General features: G+C 53.0%; 1 protein-coding gene across 1 annotated transcript; it reads left to right on the forward strand.

Annotated features, from left to right (window-relative positions):
* The first annotated feature begins 525 nt into the window (after positions 1–525).
* LOC123988756 lies at positions 526–5,295 on the forward strand. The gene has a single exon (XM_046289505.1). It carries the CDS (start codon positions 526–528, stop codon positions 5,293–5,295), a length of 4,770 nt encoding a protein of 1,589 aa, XP_046145461.1.
* Positions 5,296–23,750: the final 18,455 nt, after the last annotated feature.

Below are 23,750 nucleotides of genomic sequence, written 5' to 3' on the forward strand. Positions count from 1 at the left end.
TTGTTCCTGCTCCTCGCGCCTCACCCGTAAAGGATTTAATCGACTTACCGATTTCCGAACGTTGAACCGAACTGCAATATGACAAATTCTAATACGTTTGCTGACCTACTTCGAGAACAGGAGGAAGTGGGGGGATGGATTCAACGCTTCTGGAACAATGTGTGTAAGTTGGGGAAGGACAAAATTACGTGGGCCGTACTGGAGCACCGCAAGGGACTGCTGGAGCGTTACTGGGACAACTTTATGACCGGACACCGCAGGTTAATGCGTTGTCAAGAAGCTAGCGCTAGCACTTACGTACAACAGGATCTGTTCTCCGTCGTAGAAGAGGCTTACCTCCAGGCGGCAGCCATGATTCTGCAGTGCCAAACCGACCGCTCGTGTCCAGGCTCTCCAGGCGGTCGACAAGCTCCTTCCGAGGTAACTAGGCAGCTTCAACTTCCAAAAATTGAACTGCCGACATTTTCAGGCGACCCGCTGAAATGGGAAAGTTTCCGTGATCTATTCCGAAGCTTGGTTCACGATATGGAACACTTACCCGACGTCCAGAAGCTGCTGTACTTGAAGTCGAGTTTGACCGGAGAGGCTGCAGACGTCATCCAAAACACTCCGATAACTGAATCTGGTTACCGAGGGGCATGGGAGGATCTGGAATTGCGCTACGGGAATCCACGCCTACTGTCCTTTGCCCATCATCGCGCACTGCTAACCTGCCCGCCAGCCCAGAAACAGTCGATGGCTGAACTTAAGCGCCTCCTGGACACCTTCCGTCAGGCGATCCGGGCCTATGGAGCCTTGCGGAAGCCGGTCGCATCCTGGGACGAATGGTTCGTCTATCTCCTGACGCAGAAACTCGACAAGGATACGCACTTGGCTTGGGAAACTTCGTTGGCGAACAGCAAGGAAATCCCAGCCTTTCATCAGCTCGCCGCTTTTCTCGAGAACCAGATCCAGGCCCTGGACGCTGCCCAGCTCGGCGATCCGGTTCTCCACCCTGCGGGATCGAAGAGCGTAAAGGACGCCAAGCCTAAAATAAAGGAAGAGGCGATAAAAAAGAGGAACACTACGACGGTACTGACCGCAGCCGTTAAATCTACGCAACCTAGGAAGTGCCCCTCTTGCTCGGGCAATCATTCCCTGGGCTACTGCTATAAGTTCAAGGCATTGGCCCCCTTGAAGCGCAAGGAGAAGGCGCAGAGTCTCAAGGCATGCTTCAATTGCCTAATGGTGGGTCATGATTCGAGTAAGTGCCCCTCTAAACAATCTTGCTTAGCTTGCAGTGGACGTCATCACACTCTGCTTCACGACGCGCTCAAGACAACGTCGTCATCCAGCAAACACGGCTCTATGGAGGCGATGCCGACGGGATCTTCATCTTCGCTTCCGGAAGAACCCTGCTCAGCGACTTCGCTCTCCTTGACGGCCGGACCACGCTCAGCCGCTCTATTAGCAACAGCCAAGGTGAAATTGGAGGCACCATCAGGCGAAGCCCTTGAAGTCCGAGCGCTGCTGGACACGGGCTCCGACGCTTCGCTTGTCTCCTCTTGGGTGGTTCAGGCCCTTCGTTTGCCACGGCGGGCGGTAAGAGTTGCCATCTCCGGCGTCCAAGAAAACCAGAACGGGGTCTCTACAGGCGAGGTCTCCTTGGTAGTACGACCCCGCCATCCGTCCGGCTTCCGTTTGCCGGTTCGGGCCTTGGTGTTGCGGAAACTAACGTCTTTGTTGCCAGCCCATCGAGTCACCCCACAACCTTGGCCACACCTGAAGGGTCTTCCGTTAGCGGATCCAGAATATGGCGTGCCGGCTCGCGTGGACCTCATCCTGGGAGCAGATGTCTGTGGAGCTCTCTTCGCGGACGGCACTCGAACGGGATCACCAGGAACGCCCACGGCGAAGCTTACACCCTTCGGCTGGGTCCTTATGGGAACCACATCTTCCGCCACAGCTCAAGAGGAGGCGCATACCTTCCACTGCCGAACCGAAGCTAACATCGGTCCGCTGCTCCAGCGTTTCTGGGAGCTAGAGGAAGTCCACGACCGCCCCCCAATGTCGGAAGAAGAGGAGAAGTGCGAACGGCACTTCAAGGGGACCCATGCACGAAACAAAAATGGACGCTATGTGGTACGCCTACCTTTCGTACGGGAGCCTGCCGCTTCGCTGAAGCCTTCCAGGACATCCGCGCTGAAGCTCCTGCTCAATTGCGAACGCCGATTAGCCTCGAACCACGCATTAAAGGATAAGTACGGCAAATTCCTGGAAGAATACCTGTCGCTGCAGCACATGAAGGCAGTCCCGGAAACGGCCAAGGAGGAATCGGCGTATTATCTCCCGCATCATGCGGTCGTCAAGCGGCACGACCCTACGGCAAAACTACGGGTCGTCTTCAATGCCTCCTTCCGAACCGCTTCAGGATACTCGCTTAATGATTGTTTGTCCGCAGGGCCGAAGCTCCAAGCAGACCTCTGGATGGTCTTGACACGGTGGCGTATCTTCAAGGTCGTTTTCACTACAGACGTGGTGAAAATGTTCCGTCAGATCCAGGTTCATCCGGAGGACACGAAATGGCAACGGATTCTTTGGCGAACTGGTCCGGATGAAAGAGTGCAGGACTTTCAACTCACCACCGTAACCTATGGAACAGCCTGTGCGCCCTTCTTGGCCTTGAGGGTGCTCAACCAGCTGGCGGAGGATGAAGGGGACCGGTTGCCACTGGGAGCGGCCGCCATTCGCCGGCACACTTACGTCGACGATATCCTTGCTGGAGCAGACGACGTCGACGAAGCCCTGCAAGTAAAAGGCCAGGTCATTCAGATCTTCCAGGCTGGCGGATTTAACCTGAGCAAGTGGGCGTCGAACGTACCAGAGTTAAGGGAGAACGGCGCCTCCGACCAGCACCTCTTCCAGGAATGGCCAGGAATCGCCACGTTAGGGGTCAACTGGGATCCGACAACCGACTCCTTCTCGCTTCGGGTCGCGCCTCAGGCGGACTCCCCACCGGCATCAACGAAGCGGTCCATACTCTCCGAGGTCGCCAGCCTTTTCGACCCCTTGGGTTGGGTGGCCCCGGTGCTGGTCACCGCAAAAATCCTGATGCAGGATCTCTGGATCTTGGGCGCCGACTGGGATCAAACTCTTCCTGAGGACATCCAAACACGTTGGCAGACCTTCAGGCACTCACTGGACCAGCTGGAGGCTATCACCATACCACGCTGGATCTTCACTTCTTCCAAAAGCCAACCAAACCTGGAGCTTCACGGCTTCTGTGATGCCTCCCAACGGGCGTACGCAGCGGCGGTCTACCTGCGAGTTGAACACGAAGGCCAGGTCAGAACTTCGCTGGTGGTGGCCAAAACCAAGGTGGCCCCGGTCAAAACCGCAACCATCCCGAGACTTGAGCTGTGTGGCGCCTCTTTGCTGTCCAAACTAATGGTTCGGGTCAAGGAGGGACTCGACCTACCTGTCAGGATGCAGGCGTGGACAGATTCCAGCGTCTGCCTATACTGGATCCGAGGACACGCCTCACAGTGGAAGCCTTTCGTAGCCCATCGGGTCTCCGACATCCAGTCCGAGCTTCCACCCGACTTTTGGAGACACGTGGCATCATCGGACAACCCGGCAGATCTGGCCACACGAGGGATCTCTCCAGCTGACCTCTTGAGGGCCGAACTCTGGTGGCAAGGACCTTCCTGGCTCTCTAAATCATCCAACCAGTGGCCAGCCGAATGCCTGAAAAAAAGCGAGACCACGGACTTGGAACAACGCAAGGTCACAGTACATCTTGCCGTGGAGGACAACTCGGATGAGCTCCTTACCAGGTATTCCTCGCTCTCCCGGCTTCTAACGGTACTAGCCTACTGCTTTAGGTTCAGCAACCTCGCCCGGAAAAGACCGTGCGAAAGCGGCTTCATCAAGGCGGAAGAACGCGCCTCCGCCCTCCGAGCCGCTCTTCGGGTCTCGCAGCAAGCCTACTTTGGGGAAGAACTAAGCCATCTTCAGGGACATAGAGAGCTGAAGAGGTCTTCGCCACTGGCATCCCTAAGGCCCTTCCTAGATGAACAAGGTCTACTCAGAGTGGGAGGACGACTGGCCAACGCTCTACTACCGTTTGACGAAAGGCATCCTTACCTTGTATCGAGGAATTGCCCCCTGGCAACGCTATTAGTAAGGGACGCCCACCTACGCACTCTCCATGGCGGACCGCAGCTGACCAGAAGCCACATGGTCCGTCAGTTTTGGATCCTGCGTGGGAGATCTCTGGTTCGGGCTGAAATCAAAAAATGCGTCAAATGTGCTCGTTTCAGCGGACGGGCAGGCGGTCAACTCATGGGCCATCTTCCTAACACCCGCACAGCCCCACAACGAGCCTTCTTGACCACTGGAGTGGACTACGCCGGACCAGTCAAAATACGTACCACAGCGGGGCGTGGTCACAAGTCCTATAAGGGCTACGTCGCACTCTTCGTCTGCTTAAGCACCCGGGCACTCCACCTCGAAGCAGTCTCGGATCTAACCTCGTCTGCTTTCCTTGCAGCTTTCAAGCGTTTTACCAGCCGACGAGGCCGTTGCGCTACCATGCTCAGCGACAACGGCACGACCTTCCAGGGAGCCGACCGAGAACTTCGTTCGCTGTTTCAACAGGCCTCGAACTTCTACCAAGAAGCGGCCTCCCTGCTGGCCAAGGACGGGACCAGCTGGCGCTTTATTCCGCCCTACGCACCGCACTTCGGGGGCCTGTGGGAAGCAGGCGTTAAATCAGTAAAACACCACCTTCGAAGAATAATGGGGGACTCTACACTCACCTACGAGGAGCTCTCCACACTTCTTTGCCAAATAGAGGCATGCGTCAACTCAAGGCCTCTCTTCGCTCTTTCGGACGACCCCTCGGAATTGGCTGCCCTGACGCCCGGCCATTTTCTCATCGGGGAAACGCCCAGCTCCGTTCCCGAACCTGAGGCTTCCAGCACAACGCACAACACTTCACTCAGCGGACGTTGGAGACAGCTAAACCTCATGCGGGCACAATTCTGGCACCGGTGGAGGCGCGAGTACCTTCAGCACCTCCAACGACTCCCGAAGTGGCGCCGACACCGACCAAATCTCGAGGTGGGAAATCTTGTCTTAATCCGCGACGAACTAATGCCCCCGGCAAAATGGCCGTTGGGACGCGTTGAGGCCCTTCACCCAGGAAAAGATGGGCAAGTAAGGGTGGTCACTATACGCACGAAAGGAGGCACAGTACTTCGGCCAATCGTAAAGATTTGCCCCCTCCCGGTTCCGCCGTCCGACGCCACCTAATAAAATTGCGCGTCGATTTTTCTTTTCATTTCTTTTACGCTTAGTTTATTTTAGCATTCTTGTATCTTCACGTTTACATTTGCTCGTATGTTACGTTTATTGCATTCTATATATTAAAATTACCTTAGCGCAAAGTTACACTTAGAGCTTTAGTACAACCGGTACCGTAATGCGGTGCTGCGTGCAAGAGATGGCGTTAAGTAAGCTTGCGCTTACACTTGGAAAGCTCAACTTCGGAATTTTCGTTTCATGCCTACCGCGGCTTGCACGCGCCTACCATCGCACTACAGCGCAACTCGGTATCTCTTTGCGTCGTTAGATGTATGCCAAAGGGATAATTGTTATTCTCTACGCCTTTGCTTTTCATTGACTCTTTTCTATCTTACATAACTTTGGACCCCAGCTTTAGTACCTTTGTTCTTCGTGCATCGAAGAAGGCGGGCGGTATGTTCGAGCGAAAACCGAACGTTTCAAATTTGAAATCGTTTACTTAGTTTAAAACGGTTAAGGTTAACAATACCTCTTTAAAGACTGCTGATCGCTTATGGATTCTAGAAATAGACTACTATAAATCACTCTGGTTATCTAATAATAGTTTCTATTTAGAATCCAAACCGTTCTACAATAACGCAATAGGCTCCCCCTTTGTCCCAGGTGTTTACATGTCACCTCGCTACCGTTTCGCCGACTCGGCGGGCCGACGGAGCGTGACGAGTTCGGCGGAGAGGGGGCGGGAGGCCCCTGGAACAAAGGGGACTCTTCAATATTTAAGCAGGTCGATTTTAACCTCTTAACTCTTGATTCTCAGCCAGTCTTCGGTCGCCGAAACACCGCGCTACGCTTTTCTCCGAAACTCCGAACTCTCTGCTTCAGGAATACGCGGACAGAAATAAAATCGCGCTTAAAGTATTTCACTTTTATTAAACTTAGACTTAAGCATTTGTCAAACATTGTACAACCATCGAAAACGTCGAGTGCAAATACATTTGGGTCATTCAAAACCAACCCTGGCTCTTTTTTGAAAACCGCATCGTCCTAACGTCCGGCACCTCTTTACCACACGGAGTCTTCCAATCGCCTCCTTTCTCACGGCGACGAAACGCGTGTACAATTGGTTAATACGGCTGGTGTTCAGGGAGGCATACGCTTCGGTAGTCCGTCCTGCATGATACAATGTCTTTATGGTTTTCTATACTTAGATATATGCGTTATGGTTCCTTAAATTCTTTGAATTTCTTGACCGTGGATCTCATATGACTTTCTTATAGGAGTGTCTGGCTTGGTTTAGCACCTATATGCCTTTTCTATTAATTGGTATTAAAGGGGGTTTAATGGAACTGCATCATTTAAACTGACTATGGTATGAGGAGTTTAATTAATTATCTACATCGGTATACTTATTAAATTGATTATATTTGGAGTGTTTTCGTTACATATTATATATACACATATGTTCATAGTAATTTTGATCTATTGTAGTGTAGTTTAGTTTTCTTGTACCTTTATATTATGATTTAGTAGTAATATGGTTGTATGTGGGGTTTGTTATTGATTGTTTATTATTGATTAGTTTTCACCACGCGCTGTATTGCATCGACTTACCTGTATCAGTATTAATATTAACACCATACTTATTCGGAGCGGTATTATAATCCAGTAACAATCTAATCTACTCAATTTATAACTATTTGAATTGTTTGATCTGCCTTATGGTTTATGCCGATTTAGGTCTCATGTGCTCCCCATATTAGACCAGATGGGTATTCTCTTCTCCTGTTATCCGTTAATTACACTCTACCTCCACTTCCATTGGCTGGCGTTAGGGCTTCCTGCAAATAGACTAGGATTATGTTACATTTTACATTTAATACTATGGTTAATTTCTGATGTTAACAGTTCTGTCTCTTCCTATTATTCTCATTATGAGGTATATGTTGCTACTTATCTTTATTGATGATTTGCTCGCAATAATTTCTAATTGTATTTTATTGCCTTCATTTGATCATTGATTGTACTCCATCATGTTCGCTTGCCAACTACGTTGAGGTTGTGGTCGCGTAAATGTTCCTGCAAGTAAATTTAAGTAACTTAATAGTTTCAATGAATGGTTTCAATTATTAGTATTACATTACGCTCACCTATTTATTTTCTTCCCAGCTTACTTTCTGGTTATACCCTATATTCTATATTTTATACGGTACCTTATTTACCTTTACCTCTGATAATAATTAGTAGCATTCTATGTTATGTTATGTTTGCTTCTCTTCTCTCATGGCTGGCTTGCTATTTGCTATCTGTCTGGCGACTTTATTTTACTTTACGGTTCACATCCTTGGTTTATTTCATCTCAAATTTATGGTTTATCTTGAGTTTAATTTTATGTTATTATATTGTGCGCTAGTGTTGAATGTTAAATATTCCTCTTCTGCTAATTGGCTGCTCGGCTGTATGTTTGTATGTTTGACGTTTTAGGTTTTGGAGGTTTTGTTGGTCATTTGCTTATGTCCAGTTCACATATGCTCGCTTGCCTGCTTGCGTGCAATACTACTTATGTTTACTTCACAGTTTCTCACGTTCTCATATTGCTTACTATTTCTTTTACTGTTAACTATTCATCAACTGCTCTATTGCATTAGATGCATTAGATGCATATATATATTTATTTCCCGTTGTATTTGTGATTTGATTTAACTAGTTTTAGTATTTTGAGTATGTTTAGTATGCTTATTATGACAGCTGTTATTGAATGTTTGGGCTCCTCTATTCTATTCATGGGCTTCATGTGCTTATTAATTCCTATTCATTATTCATTATTTATTTATTCATTCACTCATTCATTTATTCAGTTATTTATTCATTTATTCTTTACTCATTATTTATTCATTATTTATGGTTGCATATTTGGGGCATTCGAAGCGCTACTCGAAGCGCTATGCTTGTCATGAGCGCGTGTGTGTGTGTGTGTAAAGTATGTATGGGACAGGTCATCGAGGATTGCAGCCTACCAAGATGTGGCACAGTCAACCGGGGAAAGGACTCGTCCCAGTTCCTGGCCGTGTTGAAGAGCAAGCCCTGTTAAAACAGGTGAACTCATGGCGCGATCACCCGTTGAGCAGGAGCTCCGGTTCCTGGTCGTGGCCAAAGAGGAACCCCTGTCCTGGCAATAGTGCTAGGCAGGCGAAGAGGTAGCGCGGTCACACCGGGAAGATGTCCCCCCGGTGCCGATCGTTGCTGAAGAAAAATGGCCTGTCCTCGTGGAAGGTCAGGTGGGCGTGATGACATCTAGGATAAGCCACATCATCATTATCAACCAACGATGGTGGACGAAGATGGACACGGTCAGCCGTGGTGATACGATGTCCCGGTTCCTTGCTGTGTCGAAGAGCAAGTTCCTGCCCTGGCAGGTGAACACATGGCGCGACCACCCGGAATGGGCTTACTTCGGTTCCTGGTCGTGGCCGAAGAAAAATCCTGTGCCTTACCGTACAGGTTGAACATGTCCTACCGCTGGATCGGAGGTGCAACGGCGTGGATCCGCAGATGCCCCATGTGCCTAGCGCATGGCGTTTTTGCGGGCGGCCGCAATAACGCGAAATGCGTTGAAGTGCCGAAGCGTCGTTGTGGCTATACGCTGGTATTCCTTTATGAATTCTAACGAGTGAAAAGGTGCCGGCGGCCCACGTTAGGGGAGAGGTTTTAGTGGGTAGTATGTCCAGCCTCGGGAGTGCCTACTCTGGGCTGCCCGTCTAGATCGCCTCTTCAGGGCTGTGGCCTACTCTTGGGCTAAACTCAACCCTTAAGGGTTGGGTTGCCAGGTTGCCCCCTTCTGGCGTTGCCTCTTTGAGTTTGCCCGCTCCTCACGGGCGCCAGGCTGCCCCTTCAGGGCGGACATGAGTCCCACACTTCCCGGGTCCCCTCTAGACGAATGGACGAAAAGGGAAACAACCCGCGCGTGCGCAAACGCATTTCCTCTTCTAACTGAACCACAAAAAAAATAAAGAAAAGGTTGCAGGGGGACCCACGGTCCTGGCCAAGTGTACTGGCTGGGCGGGGAGGTGATACCCCGACGTGGCGCGTCCCCAGGTGGCGGATAGGGGAATGCTCGCCATGCACTTTTCGGAGTGCATGCAGGGTAGGAGTGAAATAAAATAGCTCCCGCGGACCAAACACCAAGGGAAGGAAAACCCACCAAAACCTCCACTGAGACTGGGGGATAGAATACAGACACGGTAACCCCTGCCTGTCGTACAAGGCGACTGAAAGGGGGGCGTTTGCTGCTGTCGAAGTAGCCTCGCAGATGACGGGTAAGGCCTGAGTCGGAGAGGCGAAAAGGCGGCTGCAGCGTCGTTCAGTTCTCCAGGGGCCAGGCTGCGTGGCGGTCGGGTGCGGGTAGCGAACCCGGAGTGCCCAAGCAATTACACCGTAACCCAGTGGTCACGTTTCGCTGGAACGGGGGGCTTGCTTTCATTGGCCGGCCCGCGAGGATGACAACCGCTATAAAAAATCTCTAGCCCCAAGCTGCGGTACGCGGTGATGAGGGCGCCCCTGGAGTCAGCGCCAGGGGTGGCTGATGGGTGCATCAGTCTCTGGCGGCCAACTCCGGGGTATCTGGCGACCCCTCGGTTGTACTAGCCTTACCCGGGTAAGGCGGCTCTGCCCGGGTGGACCCACAGACCGACCCACTCGTGGGAACACTATGGATGACTTGAAACTAAAAACGCCAACAACAACAACAAACACTGGACGGGACGTACCGATGACGACTGCGGCTGTTCAACAGGACGCGAGACGGGAAACGGGCGCGGAGGATATGGCGCAGCCCAGCACTAGCAGGGTAACGGATGCGCGCCGCCTATCCGTCCGATTAACTAGGGCGGATGTGGACTGGCCTACCCTGAGGCCGGTACAAGGAGGGGCCGGAGTTTCTCCGGCGGCCTCTGATGCCCCCGCATCCAGAGAGAGTGAGGTGGACTAGGACTCGCACGAGTCACTCTCCTCGGCAGTATCTCTGGAGGCACGGCGCACGAGCAAGAGGGGTCGCTCGCAGACCACGGGCCAGTACGTGTGGCTCGCGGTGGCTAAGCAGAGAGTCCTGGATGTACTGCGCCGGGAACTTGACCTGCTGGAGGAGAGGAGGGTGCTCGATCCTAACGAGGACCCTATAGAACCGAGTCGGGGTAGCAGGTCCCTCCTGAGGAAGTCAAGTTCCCACGCGCGACCTTATTGCGCTGTCCTTGGAGTTCTGTCGCGACATCGACAAGGTCGCGGGCGTCTCCAAGGGGATGAAAGGGACATTTGTTCGCTAGCTGAGGATGGCCTCCCGGTACCTTAAGGCCATCCACACGGAAGCGGGAATCAGGGCTGCACCTGCCAGGGCCGATAAAGAGGTGAAGGAGCTTCGCGAACAGCTGAAGCTGAGGGAGGAACAAGTAGCTGCCCAGGAGGCCCAAATCAACATCCTGCAAAATAGCCTGGCAGACATTACGTGCAGGGTCGCTGCCACAGAGGTACCGGCGCCTGAAGGCCCCGGCCCATCCAAAAGGTCGGCGAGGCCCGGCTCACCGTTGTCTGGCGAAGAGGCGGGCAGGAAAAGGAGGAAGGACGCAGTCGAAGCTTTCGACTTACCGTCTTCCCCGCCTGAATGTCCCGTGGTGCAAGTCCCAATCCCAGCTGCTGCACCTGGAAAAGAGGAGGGGAAGGTTGGTGGCATCGAGCCCGACCTGATGAGGGGATTTGCGGCTCTCCTCGAAAAGGGCCTGTCGGGGCTCCGGGCGGAGTTCAAAGCCGCTATTGCAGCTGTCCAGCCCCCGCCTAAGAGGGCGCAGCATGTTAAGGGGGGAGCTGCGGCTGCGACCATCCGCACTGCATCGAGGAAGGAAGCTGAGAGGCGGGTGCGGAATAGGACCCTGCCTGCCATGGAGCCGTTGCCGGTGCCCTCCTCAGCACCCGACCAACCGGCATCATTTGTGGAGGATAGAATGGCCCGGATTGTCGAAGAACAACGGAGGACGGCGGATGGGACCTCGGTGACGGTGGTCGGCCGCCGCGTTAAAGCTGCAGAGAAGAAGGCGGCAGCGGCCAAGGCCCCTCCCTCCCAGAGCTCCAAGGTGGATGCTCAGAAGGGGCAGAAGAGAGGGGCCGTACCGGCAGTTAAGGGGCAAGGGGCCCAACCTGCCAGGCAGAAGGCCCCCCGCCCTCCTCGTACTGCGGCGGTCACCATCAACCTAGCTGCCGAGGCTAAGGTCTCATACGCCGAGGCCATGCTCATGGCCCGGGAGCGGGTCAAGTTGGAGGAGCTGGGCATCACGGCGTTGATGCCCAGAAGTGCTCGGACCGGTGGTTTGGTCCTCGAGTTACCTGGGGAGGACAGGACGGAGAAAGCTGCCAAGTTGGCTGACCTACTCCGCCAGGTGTTCAGTGGCACCGTGGTGAGGGTTGCCCGCCCCATAAAAATGGGCGAGGTTAGGGTGACCGGTCTCGACGACTCGGTTACCCTGGCGGAGGTGGCGGCCGCATTGGCCGCTGCGGGGGGTTGCTCCGCTGAAGAAATTAAAATGGGGGAGATTCGCACCTCCCCCCAAAGGATGGGGACTGTCTGGGCGAGATGCCCTCTAGCGGAACTCAAAAAGTTATCCGCCTCTGGGAGGGTTCTGGTCGGGTGGTCCTCGGCCAGAATACAGGCGCTACCACCGCGGCCATTGCAGTGCTATCGCTCCCTGGAAAGAGGGCATGTTAGGCAGCGATGCACCTGCGAAGCTGATCGGTCCGACCGCTGCTATGCGTGCGGAGAGTCGGGCCACGTGGTCTCTGTGCGGACCTGGGGCGGCCCGCGGGGCATCGATTGGGGGCAAAAGGTTGTGCCCCCTCCTCTTCCCAGAGGACGAAGAAGAGTGCCGTTGAAGGGGCAGGAACAGCCTCCAAGGAACAGGCATCAAGGACCAAGCCTGCGGAGTCGAAGAAGGGGGGCAAGAAAAATCCCCCTGCCAAGTCGGCGAGTAAAAATGCCGCGGAGGCGGCTCGTAAAGCCTAGGTATGGGGCCCAAGGGCCCTACACTTCAGGCCAACTTGAACCACTCGGCCAGGGCTCAGGACATGTTGATCCAAACCCTGGCCGAGTGGAAGGCTGGGTTGGCGGTGGCCGCGGAGCCGTACCGAGTCCTCGACAGACCAGATTGGTTCGGGGACGAGGACGGCTCCGTGGCGATTATTGGCACCGCAGTACCCCCACACCCCGCCCCACTGGAACGGGGCCGGGGGTTCGTCGGCGTGCTGTGGGGTGAAATAGCGGTGGTGGGGCTCTATGCCCCGCCCAGATGGCCTCGCGCGCAATATGAACAGTACCTGGACCGGGTGGGGGACTTTGTCTCCCGTTGTTCCCCCCGGCCAGTGCTAGTCCTCGGGGACTTTAATGCCCATGCGTCACTTTGGGGCTCCCCGAGTACAGACGCGAGAGGCAGGGCGGTCGTAAATTGGGCGGCGGGGCTAGGACTCCACCTGCTCAATGTGGGGTCGGTTAGCAGCTGCGAGCGTGCCCAGGGGGAGTGTATAGTCGATCTGTCTTTCGCTACTCCCCTAGCCGCGCGTATGGTGCAGAGATGGAGGGTGGTGGAAGAGGCGGTCACACTTAGTGACCATCTATACATCCGTCTCGACCTTACCACCACCGCCCGCCGCCCCTGTGGACCACCACCGCTACGATGGGCGCTGAAGAGGATGGACGAGGACGTGCTGATGGCTGCAGCCCTTGCTCTGGCCTCGCTGCCAACACCTGCCGGGCCGGTCGCGGACATTGGGGAGGAGGTAGAATGGTTCCGGGGAGCCATGAAGGCGGTGTGCGACGCCGCCATGCCCCGGACCAAGAACCTCCCCAGGCGGGCCGCCTACTGGTGGACGTGCGAAATTGGTGATCTGAGACGAGATTGTTTCGCAGCCCGTCGCCAGTGGCAAAGGTCCCGCAGAAGAAGGACATTCCGCGACCCAGCGAGGGTGGAGGATCTGTACGGGCAGTTACAAATTTTGGAGACTGCCCTACAGGCAGCCATCAGGGAGTCTAAATCCCGGGCATGGGACGAGCTCCTAGGCTCTCTCCAGAAGGACCCATCGGGGCGCCCATACAAAATTGTGATGGACAAGCTTAAGCCCTGGGCGCCCCCGGTCACGGAGAGCCTCGACCCCCACACTCGCCCCCCGCCGGACCACGAGGAGGTGGATTGGTCCGACGAACTGGAGGTCACGGAGGAGGAGCTGGTCGGGGCGATTAAACGGATGGGGGCCCGAAACACTGCTCCGGGCCCCGATGGCGTCCTCGGCCGAGCCTGGGTGAAGGCTCTACGCGTCCTCGGTCCGAGATTGAGACGCCTCTTCAGCGCCTGCATTAAGGATGGAGTCTTCCCAGAACAGCGGAAGACGGGGCGGCTAGCCCTCATCCGGAAGGATGGGCGACCCGCCGACAGTCCCTCGGCCTGCCGGCCCATCGTGCTCTTGGTAGAGGTGGGGAGGTTGTTCGAGCGGATTCTGGTATCCCGCCTCGTGCAGCACCTGTCCCAGGTGGGGCCTGACTTGGCCGAGTCGCAATATGGCTTCTGGCGGGGGGCAGCGCTATCGACGCAATCCAGTCGATGCGCTCCCGCTGCGACTCGGCCACGTCCCGGGGCAGGGTGGCGTTAGGCGTTAGTCTAGACATCGTCAACGTCTTCACCACCCTGCCTCACGGGACGATAAGGGGGTCGCTGATACGCCACAAGGCGCCCCCATACATGAGGAGGATAGTCGGCGACTACTTCCGGGACAGGAAGATTGTGTACAGGGGCCGGGATGGCCAGATGCACGAGAGGGACGTGGACTGTGGCGTACCCCAGGGTTCTGCGAAAGGTCCCACACTTTGGGACCTGGGGTAGGACCCGGTCTTGCGGGTCCAGCTCCCGACCGGTGTGAACCTCACGTGCTTCGCAGATGATACGCACGTGTTGGCCGTCGGTCGGGGGTAGAAAAAGACTAGCCGCCTCTCCGAGATTGGCGTCGCTGCCGTTGTCGCGGGGATCCGGCGGCTGGGGCTTCAGCTAGCTCCCCACAAAACCGAGGCCATGTGGTTTTACTCGCCTCGACGTGGGGTTGCGCCACCGCCCCAGCCGGTGGTCCATGTGAGTGGAGTCGACGTCCAGGTGGGGAAGGGCCACAGGTACTTGGGCCTCCACCTGGACAGCCACTGGCGCTTCGAGGAGCACTTCGGTCGTCTGGCCCCTAGACTAGACAGGGCAAGCAACGCGCTTGCCCGTCTACTGCCCAATATCGGGGGGCCCAACGAGAAGGTTCGCCGTCTCTACGTGGGGATCGTGCGGAGCATGGCCCTCTATGGTGCGCCCGTATGGGCGAACGCCCTGATGGGTTCCCGGCGCAGCCAGCAACTGCTGCGCCGGGCTAAGAGGAGGATAGCCATCAGGGTAATCAGAGGTTACCGCACGGTCCGCTACGAGGGGGCGATGACCCTGGCGGGGGTTGTCCCCTTCAAGTTCCAGGCGGAGGGTGACGCCAAAGACTTCTGGCGTGTGCGAGCCCTTCGTCTGGACGGGATCCCTCCAGAAGAGATGACCGAAGCTGTTGCTAGGATTAGGCGCCAGGCCCAGCAGAGAGCCCTGGATCGGTGGCGACGCGAGCTCGTCGAGTGCGGCGCCACCGACCAGCGCGTGGCCGGGGCGATCCTTCCAGTGCTCAAGAAATGGAGGGACCGCGGCCACGGAAGGCTCACGTTTAGGACCACACAGGTGCTCACCGGACACGGTTGTTTCGGTGAGTTCCTGCACTGGATCCGGGCGGAGGGGACGGCAGCATGCCATCACTGCGGGGCGTGGCGGGACACCGCGCAACATACCCTGGAGCACTATCCAGCGTTTGCGCGGGCCCGTCATGCCCTGCGGTGCGAAGTTGGTGGTGATCTCTCGCCGGCGGCACTTGTAAAAGAGATGCTCGCCGGCGAGAATCAGTGGAGGGCGGTGACCGATTACTGCGAGACGGTCATCGCCCTGAAGGAGGAAGCGGAGCGGGGTCGGGGCAGAACCGACCCTATCCGCAGAAGAACGAGGGGGCGTCGTCGGGGGAGACCCCCTGACGGCGTCACCTGAGGAAGATGGGGCGGTGGGCCGTGAAGATGTTACATACCAGGCCCACCGCCCCCAACGGGGAGAAGACGATGGGGGGAGCACCCTCACCTCCTTAAGAGGAGTTCTGTGGGGGGACACCAGTCACCCCCCGGAAGAGAAGCACCGATCGCGCGGCCCCGCGAAACTTATTCGGCGCCGCAGGGGGCCGGGGCTGGGGCCTCGGGCCTTATTGCACGCGGCCCGAGGAGTGCCGTCATCGGGTGTGGCCCCCCATGGCGGCGGAGTTTGGCACGTAGGGGGAGGGCCAGAGCTAGACCCTCCCCCGAGCAAGGCGGCGTCAACGCGCCGTGGGTGTTTGGGCCCCGGTGTTGTTCGTCAGAGGTCCCGGGGCCCTTCCCAACACACAGCGTAGGCCACCGTGGGGGTTTTAGCCGGTAAAAATCAGGCAATACCCTCGGCTCCTCCCCAGGAGGGCCGGGGGCGTCTTTCGAAGATTTCCCCCACGTGAAAAAAAAAAAGGTTTCAGGGGGAATCCATTGTGGATCTGGGCTGTGCGTCCCCTGTGGCCGGGCGCATGGTGCAAAATTGGAGGGTGGCGGTAAGGGAGACGCTGAGTGATCATCTATACATCACCTTCAGCTACTCCCTCCCCGCCGCCCCCAGGCCGGCGCGTGGCCCGCCACTGCGTCGCTGGGTGCTGAAGAGGCTGGACAAGGACATGCTGATTGCTGGAGCCGTCGCCGGGCCGGTCGCGGACGTTGAGGGGGAGGCCAAGTGGTTCCGGGAGGCGATGACCGCAATATGCGACACCGCCATGCCCCGGGCCACGCGCCTGCCCCCCCGGCGGGCGGTGTACTGGTGGTCGGACGACATTGCGGATCTCCGAACCGAGTGTCAGCACGCCCGGCGTCAGCGGCGGCGCGCCCGAAGGGCTCGAGTCCGCGACCTGGCGAGGGAGGATCTGCTGAGGAGCACAAACCACGTCTTCGTGGTAGCCCTGAGGCAGGCCATCAGGGACGCGATATCCCGGGCGTGGGAGGAGCTCTAGGGTTCTCTGGACGAGGACCAGTGGGGGCGCCCTTACCGGATGGTCACGGGCAAGCTCCGCGCACGGGCGCCTCCAGTCTCGGAGAACCTGGACCCCCAGCTGCTGACGCGGGTAATAGACACCCTCTTCTCCCGTTCCGGGGACGTCGCACCCGCGCCACCGGCAAGGGCCGGCGGAGCCCGTCGCCTGGTCCGCCGAACTGGGGGTCACAGAGGAGGAACTGGACGATGCCGTCAGAAGGGTCGGGGCGAAGAACACCGCCCCGGGCTTGGACGGCATCCCCGGCCGCGTCTGGGTTGTCGCGTCCGGCGTCCTAGGTCCGAGGCTGTGCCGCCTCTTCAGCGCCGCTTTGGAGCAGGGGGTGTTCCTCTCGATTTGGAAGGAGGGGCGGCTGGTCCTCCTCCGAAAGGACGGACGGCCCGCAGATTCTCCCTCTGCGTACCGGTCCATTGTGCTGTTGGACGAGGTGGGAAAGCTCTTCGAGCAGGTCATCGCAAACCGCCTCGTCCACCACCTGTCGAGCGTTGGCCCCGATCTGGCCGACATCCAGTTCGGGTTTCGCGAGGGTCGCAGCACCACCGACGCTATCCAGCGGGTGCGCACCGTCGCCGAGTCGGCCACGTCCCGGGGTGGGGTGGTGCTGGGTGTCTCCTTGGACGTTACAAACGCGTTCAACACCCTGCCCCGTGGGACGATGCGGGGGGCGCTGGTTCACCACAACGTCCCCCCGTATCTGCAGAGGATCATCGGGGCCTTCCTGGATGGCAGGTGGATACTGTACACGGGCCGGGACGGTACGCTGCACTGGAGGCAGGTCGACTGCGGAGTGCCCCAGGGGTCCAAACTGGGCCCCCCCTTATGGAACGTGGCGTGCAACGCGGCACGGCGGGTGATCCTCCCGCCCGGGGTGTGGGCCACGGTATTCGCAGATGACTACTACCTGCTGGCCACCGGGCGGGACTGGTTGAGGACCTGCCGTCGTGCCGAAGTGGCGGTCGCCATCGTGTGAATAGCGATCCGGGGGCTGGGTCTGGCGCTGGTTCCTCACAAGACCGAGGAAATGTGGTTCTTCGAGCCTCGGCGTGGGGTAGCCCCTCCGCCCCAGCTCTGGATCGAGGTCGGCGGGTGCTGAATCGTGATCGGCCGGGGTCTTCGATACCTCGGCCTGTATCTCGACAGCCACTGGCGGTTCGATGTTCACTTCGACCGCCTGGCTCCCGGATTGGAACAGGTGGCGTCCAATCTTGGCCGCCTGTTGCCCAACCTCGGGGGGCCCGGAGTGAGGGTTCGCCGCCTATACGTGGGAATCGTCCGGTCCATAGCCCTAAACGGGGCTCCGCTATGGGCCGGCGATCTGGCGGTCAGCAGGCACAGCTGCACTCTGCTGCGGCGGGTGGAGCGCCGGCTGGCCATCAGGATCGTGCGGGGCTACTGCACGATCCCCTACGAGGGGGCCATTGTCCTGGCGGGTCTCATACCACTCCGGTACCAGGCGGAGGTCGAATGCAGTACATGCAGGTATTCGCGAGCCCTCCGCCAGCCCGGGGAAGACCCGCCGGGGCCGACGATCGTGGAACACCGGAGCCAGGCCCGACTGGTCGCGGCGGAAAGGTGGCAGATATCCCTAGCAGAGGGGGCTGCCGCCGGAAGCCGCGCCGTCGGGGCGGTCCTGCCAATGATATCGGAGTGGCGGGACCGCGGCCACGGCGGCCTGTCGTTCCGGGTCACGCAGGTACTCTCCGGACACGGGGAGTTCGGGGAGTTCCTGTGCCGGAGGAACAGGGAATGGACCCCCCACTGTTGGCTCTGCGGGGCGGCGCGGGACACTGGCGGAGTGCCCGGTGTTTGCGGTGGCCCGCCACGCCCTGGCGGCAGAAATAGGGGAGAATCTCTCGCCGGCAGGCGTCGTGAGACAGATGCTTGCCGGCGAGACAGAATGGAGGGCCGTGACCACCTTCTGCGAGGAGGTCATGGCCTTCGAGGAGAGGTCCGAGCGGTATCGTGAAAGGTACGATCCCGCTCGGTGATGTCGCGGACGTGGGACGCGACGACGTCGCCAGGATCCGCCGCCGCAAGGGGCGGGGGGTGGGGCGATGGCGGTTTTCGCTGTTTGCCCCCACGGCGCTACGGATGCGGGATGGGGTAGTGTAGCGGGAGGGCCCGCGTGCCCTACCGCCTCCTGGGGAGATTTTACGGGGGGTGTTTCTTGTGGGGGTGGGAGGGGTCGCGGTGTACCCTCCCGCCCCGGACGAAATGAGCCCGGACCCCGGTCGGACTCGGGGGCGTGCGGGTCGGGAACCCGTTCTCAATCGGGGGCCCCTCTCCGTCCGCCTCGGGGGTCGGGTGACTCCGGGCGGAGAGTGGCGATTTCCCTCCCTCGTTGGGAGTGGCTCTGGCCCCCGCAGAGGGGGTGCAGCGGAGCCGAGGGAGGCCCCCTGGAGGGTGGCCGGCCACGGCTCACCGCAGCCCACAGGGGGACGACTCGGCGGGTCGCAGGCGCCCTGTTTGGGCCCTCTGTGTGGGCGCCATTGCACGCGGACCCGGGGTGTAGCCGGCACCGGAAGCCGGCTGAGCGAAGTGCTGCGCCTGATCTTCCTCGCGGGCGGGCGGGGGGTTGCTCCTCCCCGTAGCCTGTGAGGAGATCGAGGCGCGGTGACTGCAGGCGGTGCGGGCTTGGGTGACCGGCCGCCATTGCACGCAGTTCCCCCGCTATGGAGCCGGCACCGGGTGCGACCCCTGGTGCCGGCTGGGGGAGTTGTTACATCCCCGGTGAGGTGCGCCTTCAGCGCGCGGCAGGGGAGGCTCCGGAGTTATAGTAATCAGGTCCCGGAGCCTCTGCCATACGCCAGAGGAGGTCGCCGTGGGGTTTTTAGTCAGTAGGAATCTGACACTCCCCCGCTGCCCTCCCCAGGGGTGCGGGGGGTCTTATGCAAGATTTCCCCACGAAAAAAACAAAAAAGGTTAGGTTAGGTTAGGTTAGGTTGGAGTCTCATGGGATTCCCGCTCGACGCGTCGAGGAGAGCGGACGTGTTTTGTGGTCGCTTCGCGGTCAGATTTGCAACGCGGTGGATAGTTGCTTAGATATTCGCGTTTTTTGTTTGTTAAAATCATTTTATTGCTTGTTCGGAAGTACTAATGTGTCGTTTATCAATTAAATATTGTATTAATTTATTAATAATCAATAAAACGTGGTGTGCGTGCTACGCGGCATTTCGATGTCGTGTTTCCGGTGTTCGTGGTGCTAATTATAAACATTTGACATTATGTAAGGATAATTCTAATTAATTATGAACGTTTCGTAGTGTAATTCCGCGTTTTTTGAGTGATTTTGTGATTAATTTGGTTAAGGAAGTGCGTGCAAGAACTGACAGGTTTTCAAGATGGCCGCCGTAGTTGAAGAAGGACAGACGGCTGCACGCGCGGCCAGGGCCTTGGATAGAAGAGGACAGACGATGTGAAATTAGGTCAACGGTTCGGTGACGTATTAGTTTATTCTTTTATTGTGTTTTATTCATTTTGTTTTACGTTTATTGCGACGGTTTATTAGGTGATTTATGTGAAAGTGCATCGATATTTTTTGATATTTTTCTAAATTTTCGATATTTTATTATTATTTATCATTATTTCTATTTCTATTATTAATATATTAATTTACCTTTGATTATTACTATCTGGTTGTGTGTGTTTGAGTGGCGCGTTATTCCGCCGTGCTATTTAAAGTTTATTTAATTATTATTTACTTAACACGGTCGTTTTTCGATTATTATTTGATTATTCGATTCCGGTGTTTGTTCGCGGTATATTTCGTTTCGTTTCCTTTTCTTTATTCATTCATTGTATTTTATTATCTTCATTATTTTCATTTTGGCGTGCTTACATAATTTATTGATGTTTCGCTTTATTGTTCATAGTTTTTAGTGTTTTTAGTGTTTTATATTTTTATTTATTTCTACCTTTACTTCGCCGTTTACATTTGTATATTTATATTCATACTATTTTGTCTTTGTCATATTCTGTGTTATTCTGGGTTATTTGTTTCATCTATTTTATTTTATTTTATTTACTACGGTACGGCGGTGTGATGTGCCTTGATAATTTATGCAACTAGTGTTATACTGATTATTTCCTTTTTATCATCGTATTTCTATTTCTTTTTCTATTCTGTCTCATTGACATTTTATTTATTATTTATTATTCGCAACGGTATAATTATGTAATGTGTTTAATGAATCTGCGCAATTTACGTCTCGTGGGGTGATTTAATTGTTTAATTGTTTAGTTGTTCAATTTATTTATATTTGCTATCTCGTCGTCTGATTTATTTCATATTCGTATTTCATATTTCATATTTCGTAATTCACCTTATATTTTATTTCATATTTCATGTTTTATCATCTATCGTAGTTTAGTTTGTTTATTTTATTTTATTTCATTCATTTTATTTCAATTCATCTCATTTCATTTTATTTTATTTTATTTTATTTTATTTTATTTTATTTTATTTTACCATCTATTCATATTCATATTTCATATTTCATACTATTTCGTGGCATTTACGGTGCGGCACCGTATTTATTTATTTTATTTATTTTATTTTGGTTGCTATGTGCATCGGTTTTGCACTTTTATCGCGAGTTTAATAGTTTACGTAGGCTATTCTGTCATTCTGACATTGATTTATTTGTTTCGTTTAATTTCACTCATTATCGTATTCTCAGCTTAATTACCTTTCTCACTGTTTCATTGTTAATGGTACGCCGTGTCTTATGGTTTACACGGTTTACATGTCGACGTGTTCAGTTATTCGTTTCGTTGAATTTTATCTCTATTTCGCGATTTATATTCAATTCCATGCTTTTCTTAACATTCTGTGTTATTTTATTTAATTTTCCTTATTCGCGACGATGCAGCAGTGCAATGTTTTTAAATGAATAAATTGGACAATTTGGGTTATGTGATTCATTCATTATGTGTTTTCTTTTAATTTCCTTCTGTTTTCAGTTTCAGTTTTGTTTTGTTTGTTTGTTTCAGTGATGTTTTAGTTTTGTTTCAGCTTTGTTCCAGTGTATTTGTTTTCATGGTGTTGTGCGATGTGTGATTGTTGATATGTGTAGTTTATTTGTTGGGCGAGTTGGCTTTGCTATTTTTAATTCATTCCTTAATTTCTCTTCTTTAATTTGATTTCTTTCCTTTCCTTCCTTTTATTCTTTTATTCTTTTCATTACATTTTCATTCTCATTTTCATTCTTTTCTTAATTACTTAATTTATATAACTGTTATGCTCGCATTCATTCATTCATTCATCATTCATTATTTATTATTTATTATTTATTCCTTGTTATCCATTTTGATTGATTAAAGTAAAGTAATGGATTTGACTTTTATTTTCTTTCCTCAGTTCTGATAAGTGTAGTGATTTTGTTTATTCAATGCTTTGATGGTGCGTGGTTTCTGTTATTAGTTTATCATTTAGGTATCATTCTAAATATCATTTTAGATATCTTATTTATTGATTTATTTATTCTTATACCATACAGTAGTTTGGTGTTTAATTGAACCACATACCTTACATTTGATTTGATTTAGTTGTTGCTTTATTTATTATTTATTATTCTTATACAGTAAAACCTGGATATATGCAACAAAAGTTTGTCTGGATATATGCAACATCGCTATCCCCTCCACTTGGGGGGATCCCCCTAAGCCGAACCGAGCCGCTCGGCGAGGAAACCGTGTAATATGATCCGACCGTAATATCGGTGTGACTAATACTAATTGAACCATAAAACTTTTTTATTTTTAACTTTTTCTTAATGAAACTTTTACTAATGCATTTGTGAGATTTTTCTGATTAAAATGGTACCAAACACGATATGATTTGGCTACATATGTATAAGGCAGGCCGTACACCAAAGATACATGAAACACGCAACATGCAACATGCAACACGTCGCATGTTGTGTACGAACGTAGAATAGGTAACGCGGCACGGTACAAACGATTTGTACGAACGTAGAATAGGTAACGCGGTACGGTACAAACGATTTGTACGGACGCAGAATCGACACCTCGCTTGGATATATGCAACATTAAATACCCAGAATCGACACCTCGCTTGGATATTTGCAACGTTTAAATGCCCAGAATCGACACCTCGCTTGGATATATGCAACGTTTAAATGCCCAGAATCGACACCTCGCTTGGATATATGCAACGTTTGAAACCCGAGTCGACGCCGCAACCGGTTTTCATTTCCAATCCTCCTTTGCTTTTCGCGAACTTTTAACATCAATTTTAGCAAGTAATTATAATTCAAACTATATCGTGTTTGGTATCATTTTAATCAGAAAAATTTCACCAATGCGTTAGTAAAAGTTTCAGTAATAAAAAGTCAAAAATAAAAAAGTTTTATAGTTGAATTAGTATTAGTCACACCGATACGTTTCGGCTCTTTCCTTTGACCATCGGACCTCTCTCTTTCCACCACTGTCTGTCCTTTTCTACGTTCACGCTTGGCTGCTCGTCGCGTGTAACCCGAGATTCGACACCTCGACTGGATATATGCAACGCCTGGGTCCCAATGTTTGTTGCATATATCCAAGTTTTACTGTACATCATTCGGTTATGAATTTTTACTTTATACTTGCATCTGTATTGACGTAATCACTTACAATCACTTACAATTTATGATTTGTAATCTATAATTTATAAGGTAGTGGTGATGGAGCCGATAATCATGCTGTCATGTTTCTCTGTAATTTAATTCATTTTATTGTGTTTATTCTATTTATTTTATATGACAGTGCATTGTGTTGGTTATGTTTGGTTACAACATCACACTTTACATTTTCATTTTCATTCATTTTCTTTATTTTCTTTATTTTCTTTACTTTCTCAATTTTCTCAATTTCTTAATTTCTACAACTGTTGTACTCGCATTCATTATTCATTCATTACTTATTCATTCATTTATTCATTAATTCTTTACTCATTGCTTATTCATTTTGTTTAAAGTTAAAGGATTTGATTTATTTTATTCTAATTTTTATTCCTTCCTTTGTGTTGACAAGTGATTTTGTCTATTCAAATGCATTGATGGTGCATGGTTTTTGTTAGTTTATTTTTAAATATCATTTTATATCTAGCTTTGGCTTATTATTCTTATATTATGCAGTAGTATGGTGTTTAATTGAACCACGCACTTTACATTTGATTTGATTTATTTGTCGCTTTTACTTATTATCTATATAAATCATTCGGTTATGAATTTCTACTTCCCATTCGCATTTGTATGGACATAATCACTTAC

The sequence above is a fragment of the Osmia bicornis genome, unplaced genomic scaffold (genome assembly GCF_907164935.1).
Source record: "Osmia bicornis bicornis unplaced genomic scaffold, iOsmBic2.1, whole genome shotgun sequence".
Classification (NCBI taxonomy): domain Eukaryota; kingdom Metazoa; phylum Arthropoda; class Insecta; order Hymenoptera; family Megachilidae; genus Osmia; species Osmia bicornis.

Excerpts from the sequence above, each read along its gene's own strand:
- LOC123988756 (XM_046289505.1), top strand. The coding sequence starts at position 526 with ATGGAACACTTACCCGACGTCCAGAAGCTGCTGTACTTGAAGTCGAGT.